This window comes from Anoplophora glabripennis, unplaced genomic scaffold (genome assembly GCF_000390285.2).
Source record: "Anoplophora glabripennis isolate ALB-LARVAE unplaced genomic scaffold, Agla_2.0 scaffold117, whole genome shotgun sequence".
In the NCBI taxonomy this organism is placed as follows: Eukaryota; Metazoa; Arthropoda; class Insecta; order Coleoptera; family Cerambycidae; genus Anoplophora; species Anoplophora glabripennis.
Genome location: NW_019416274.1, coordinates 54907 through 61330, shown reverse-complemented (window position 1 = coordinate 61330; position 6424 = coordinate 54907). Strand labels below are relative to the sequence as shown.

The following is a 6424-nucleotide window of genomic DNA, read 5'->3' as shown; positions in this document are numbered from 1 at the left end:
ACTAATTATGTTTTTTTTAATAATTTATAGTAGGTATAAATGAAAATAATATTTTAGAAATTATATATATTTTTTATTACATTTACAAATATATTCACGTATATGGAAAATTGGAAAGTTTTAACTACCAATTTTGTATCATGGGTTTGAGCTTTCAGAAAATATTCATAAAATGGTTAATTTATGTAAAACACTTACAAATTTTTAAATGAGTACACACAGAAAACAATGCCATGAAAATTTACACAATTGTTCCTAAAATAGTGATATGAACAAGTTGTATAAAATTATGCGATATCTACAATTTGTTGGTAACAATTTGTAAAAATAATCGCATTGGAAACCTCGAATTAGTGTCTGTCCCCATTTTAAGGACAATTATGTGAATTTTCATGTTTTTCCGGTTATGAAAATAAAAAAGAAATCAATTACTTAATTTTTTAATCTATGAATAATCTGATCTAATAAATAATTTAGAACAACTGTTTTATAATAAAAAATTGATTGCTTGTTATTTATTTTGTTAACGGAATTGAATATACCCAGAGGGGTAACCATACAAAGACAAATTAGAATAAAAACCGAAAATGTTTGACTGTGTATTCTTTATCAACCAAAAGATGGATAAACGTTTTGCTATATGGTTTCTATAAAGTGTTTTGAATATTTTTACATGTTTGAATAGAACCTTTCTTGATGAAATACTGATCGGGATTTAAGAGATGGGCCGGACAAAAGATACAGCTGAAAACAGTAATTCATAAGAAAAAATACGTGGTTTATTTTTTATTTACTTACATAAAAATCCTAAAATTTAACTTAAATAATAATGTATATTTATTTCTCTCCCATTATTTACATTCTCCATACCAAGTAATTTCCTTTGCAAACATAAATTACTCTTTGTGAATATTGATTTTTCCTTTCAGCGGCCTATTTTGGTAACAGAAACTGTAGCCATTTACACAAATTGGTGTCGGAGTATTTTGCACCCAGATATAATTTTGGAGTAGTTATACTAATTACGCTTTTATTCGCCGATGTTACTTAGAGTACGTGATAAAAAACACCTATAATTGGAACCTACTGTTGGAAAAAATTAAGTTTTATATTTTTTCCAAGAAAAAGAAAAATTATAAAAAATTTCTGCTTTAGTGAGAAACATAAGGTAATCCTATTTTTGGTATTGTAATATCACTTTTCTTGGCAATGATGTGGAGAAGAAAATGTAGCACTCCTTTGTTACTATTGCATTCTTTAGATACTTATGTTTATTAAAATGTAACATATTTTTGTCCAGCCAAGAGATTAAATACACACAAATCTTTACACATGGTGTAAAGTCTTCATATAGAAAAAACAGATATCAGTCTATTAGGCATATAACTGTGACTCTTAATACGTTCTTCTTGAACATCGTATAAGGTTTACAGGGACCTTTTGATCAGATCCAATAAAAAAAATAATAAACTATTATTAGTACATTCTTTAGGTGACACAATTGCATTAGTAATATCACTCGAATTAGTAATTAATAAAAATAAGACATTTGGCAAATGGTATATACAAATACTAATATAAATGTAACATACTAAATCACGTTTGCATTATTTCACTCACTCTGTCAGAACTTATGCCACGCTAAAAATATAGATAAAAACAGCACCATCTTTTAAGTATTACCTTACAAACTAGTAACAAGCTTACTACTCCTTTCAGAAACTCGTAGTAGTAAGTCTGCTACTAGTTAAGTCTACTCAGAGACTCGAACCGAAGTCAGAACATCTTCTATCGACATGTTTGAGGTATGTTTCCGAGTATATACTCCTTGTTCTATCCTCATATCTTATGGAAGGTCTCCTATTATCGATAAAGTCCAAATTGGAAGGCGGACTGTGACACAAACTGCAAAATGCGCAATGCAACGTGTTTTTGAATGCTTCTCTAAAATCTCTATTGAAGTACGCGTATATTATTGGGTTCAAAGTTGAATTGAAGTATCCGATCCAAAAAACAATGGCCACAACCTCTTCTGGACAGTGCTCTTTACAGGTATCACAAATATGTACAGTAAGATACCAAACAAAGAAAGGCAGCCAACATAATATGAAGGTTCCCATTATAATACCCAAAGTCCTTGCTGCCTTGTGTTCTCGCTTCATTTTTGAAATATTTCGTTCTCTGGTTGGTGTGTGATGTAAGTCTTGGTTAATCTCGTGCAGGGTAAGGGTTTTTGACGATCCTCCAGAATTGGAAAGCATATCGCCGTTGGTGTTGTTCTGATGCAGCAAGAGTGCCGCGCCATGTCGATTGTACATCTCCTTTTCTTGTTTATTGGCTTCTATGAATATGGCCAGGTACATGGTTATCATTATTGTACAGGGTATCCAAAAGGATATGCTGCTGCTTATAAGTGCATAAGTAGTGTTCACTACAAACTGGCAATCATTTTGGTTTTCTTCTCTATGTTTCTTATTCTCGGGAGTCGTGTACCAGCCCATGAAGATGGGAAGAAAACTAATCATCGCTGGACTGATCCACGTATTAAGAAGCATCAAAGCGACTACTTTTTTAGTCATATACAAAGTATACTGCAGCGGTTTCACAATTGCGTAGAATCTATCTACACTGATGCAACAGAGATGTAGTATGGAAGCCGTTGAAAAGTAGACATCTAGAGAGTTCCACACGTCACACATATAATAACCGAATAACCACCTATCGAAAATTTGAACACTGGCGTTAAACGTCATCGCGAACATAGCCACTAACATATCCGCTAATGCCAAAGAAATAACGTAATAATTTGTGATTATCCTCAGCTTTCTGTGCCTCATAACTGACACTATAACCAAGAGGTTTCCAAAAATCGACGCTATTATGATAATACCCATAATAGTGGCTTTTATGAACAACACAAATGAATCGGTCCATTCTGAATCTGATTGAGTGGCTTGGGTTGTGGACACGTTATATGTTTCGTTATCCATAACACTAGCTTGTTTTACAGCAGCAGTAAACGATTATTGACGTGCCTCTGCTTGAATCCGACACAAATTGATCTGCGGCGAAACATTGTTCATGTTATTACGTTTTGCGGGTCGGTATATGGGGATATAATTGATAGAATGCCAGTCCTTTTGTTCCAGGGCTGATGGGTTAATCACTGAAGTGGTTCCGGATCAATCTGAAACAAAGAAATGCAATTATTAGATATGACTTTATCCTCAAAGTAGTGATAAAATTAGAGCTTAATTAATCTACTGTATCATTGAAATGTGTCATAAAGTGATGCTGTTTGTTATATACGAGGAAAAGTCATTAAATAACAGAAGCTGTTTAATAACAGTGGTTCAGAATTGCTTAAATAAATTGTTTACGTCTTATTTTATTACAGAGTTTGTTCTCTTGTGTGTCACTTGATCTACTTGTCCGTAAGTTTTTTCAAAAAAACTTTTTGGTGCAGTTTTCAACCAACTTCACCATTTCAGTTAGTTGATTACGTTCTGTAAACTTCTTGTTCTGTAAATGTTCTTTGAAAAGAAGATTAAATAGTTCAGAATATGATGCCAATTTGAGAGTATGATGATTCAATTTTGGAGTGTTTGTGGACATCTAGAGTATGAAGAGTTCGATCAGTTTCGGCTGTATTACGTGTTTCAGAAGCTTTCTAGCATGTCACCATAGTGACTGCTCAACTGACTGTCTCGTCTACTATTTGAGGGATTTGAAGGGACATTTTTGGTGTTAGAAGTTTATGGATCGATATGAAAACTAGAGGGGGTGTAAAATAAAATGAAAAATTACTATAAAGATTTTTTTTTAATTGATGATTGATTGATTGATTGATCTATATTGTATTTTGTATTTCGTGATCTTGTAACTGGGCTAATTCCATGGAATGTTGTAGTTTATAAAATTCTACCTATTAATTGTATCCAGAAGGAAATATCTTGAATTTAATTGAATAAAACTCATTGGTAATATTTTAGTTTCAAATTGTGTTTGTGAAGTTTTTATTAACAATTCGGTTCTTAAAATTAAATTTAATTAGAATTTCATACGAATCACGATATGCATTCGATGTCATTCTGCCACTTTTCCCGAAAACATTGCGCTTTACGAAAAAAAATATCAAGAGATAAAAAAGTTTTTAAATTCAATGGCCTTCTAGTGGACTAACAAGAAATTCAAATATTCGACCAAATTTTTTTGGCTCCAAAGACAAGGAGGCCCACGAAAAGGTGTCTTGAGGGGGTTCCCCGCCAAAAAGCATAGCACTATCAGAGTCCATACACCAGAAAACCAAATTTATTGATTCTCGAACAACATGGTTATGAGATATAGAGATACTATTTTTAGGGCTCGATTTTAGGGGGCTGTAACTTCGAAAGAGGGGGTCACTTGGCAAAAATAAAAAATACGGGTTCCCTAAATTAGTAATAAGTTAGTAATAACTAAGTAATAAGTTTCTAAGTAGAAGTGGCTGTCTATCATATATTTTTTTTAAATCCAAGCCGTTAGTATCTAAACACTCTTATAATCATGAAACGAAATATTAGTTAAACACTTCTTAATATAATCAAGTTAAATACATCATTTGTTTCGAATACGGAAAGCGCCAGACTTCACTCTCTGCCATTCCTCTTCCAGAATAACTTTGCAACACTCAGTTCAAATGACTCGTTGCGGTTTATCCGAGAGTTTATAAGTTTGAGACAACGCGTTAATTGAAAAATTCTCTCGGCGGTAATTAAACAAAATATTGTTTTGTGAAAAGTTTTGACAAATGCTTCCTCGGAGACTGCCGAATACGTCTATGTCCTTTCAGAATTAATTTGCATCATTGGAGCAACCACTTCATTTAATTCACACCATTCAAGCTCTCGTTAATGAAAATATACAGCTGGTCCATTTATAATAAAAAATAAAATATAAAATTAAGGACATCCATTGCATAAGAGACTGAGCAGATTTGGAGGATTCAATGAAAAATTTGTAGAAAATGAGCACTTTAAAGTTCCTTTAAAGTCAAGTCTGGCTGTAAATTGTAAGAAATTAGTTTTTTTTTTAATATACAGGTTCCAACTTCAAATTTTTACATGGCTACTTGATTTTTTAAATTAAAATTATAATTATATTTTGGTTACTTATTTATGAAGACCCCATAAATTATACAGCGTTGTAAAGTAATTTCCCTTTCTTCTAATAAGGCAAAAATTCAATATGGTGTCCATAAGAAAAACAAAAGTTAATTACCGCTCAGCGCACATTTTTGGTACGTCAATACTGACAGCAAAAATCGATTCCTCACATCATTTAATATCAGATAACACATTTTTTTCCAAAAATTTTTAAAAACAGGAAAAATACAATTAAAAAAGAAATGGCATAAAATCGGTTTTCTTCGAATATCTTCTGAAATATTCGGAATTTTCTAAATTTCAAAGCGATCGCCATCAAATTCTGCACATTTTTGCCCATTTAACAATTTCTGTAACTCTTAAAATAATTAAATAGTTGTAACCCTGTATGTACGTATATTATTAGCTCTAGTACTTTTACTTTATTACAAATACATTAAGCTAATTCAAATAAATTCAAAATATTTTATACATATAGCTACTATTAAATAAAGTTATATAAAGGTTTTTGACACCAAAAATGTAGGTGTGCAAAATATATCTAATCTCTTAGACCTGACTCTTAACTGATGTTATTGTGGGAATTAACTACTTTATACTCTAACTAATAATTAATAATAACAATTAATATGTCTGAATTAATATTATTTAGATATGTCAATTTCAATTTTTATTTTACATACTTATTTATTACTAGTTAGACAGGATTCTTAGAAATATTTAGAATTTGTTTCAATTAGTTTAATATCTTTAAAATAAAACAATTGTAAAACATAATCGTCAAAGTTTGAATTAAAATTAATTTGAAGAAATATAAAAAATAAAAGCTTATTCTTTACCGCCATTTTACATTTCATGCTGTTCTCCGTCACCTTTGTTTATGTTTTTGTGAACATGTGGTTTAGCTCTCATAATGGGTTCACCTTATCAATGAAAACTCCATTTTTAAAGGAGCTCCACAGAAAATAGTTTCAATCTATCGAATTTCGACTGTTGATAGGTATATACATATAAAGGTTATAGAAGAATATTCACAAATGGTTGTAGTAAAATGAAAGTCCTGTATGATTTAACCTAATAGGAACATAATCATTGCATACTTCATGAAGAGAAACTAAGCACCAGCAAATTTTGCTCAAATCAGTTAACTGGGTTCTAAGTTAAAGAGAAAACAAGAAATAAAAAAAAACTGTAATGCCTTGTAACATTTTTGCGACATTTTTCGTTTAAACAAGTTTGGTTACATCGACACCACTTCGGTGCTAGATTATGCTCTTGAA

General features: G+C 31.3%; 1 protein-coding gene across 1 annotated transcript; it reads right to left on the bottom strand.

The window, feature by feature from the left end:
* Positions 1–451: 451 nt before the first annotated feature.
* On the bottom strand, positions 452–3183 carry LOC108904126 (octopamine receptor beta-2R). The gene has a single exon (XM_018706553.1). The coding sequence runs from the start codon at positions 2988–2990 to the stop codon at positions 1758–1760; it is 1233 nt and encodes a 410-aa protein (XP_018562069.1). The 5' UTR covers positions 2991–3183; the 3' UTR covers positions 452–1757.
* Positions 3184–6424: the final 3241 nt, after the last annotated feature.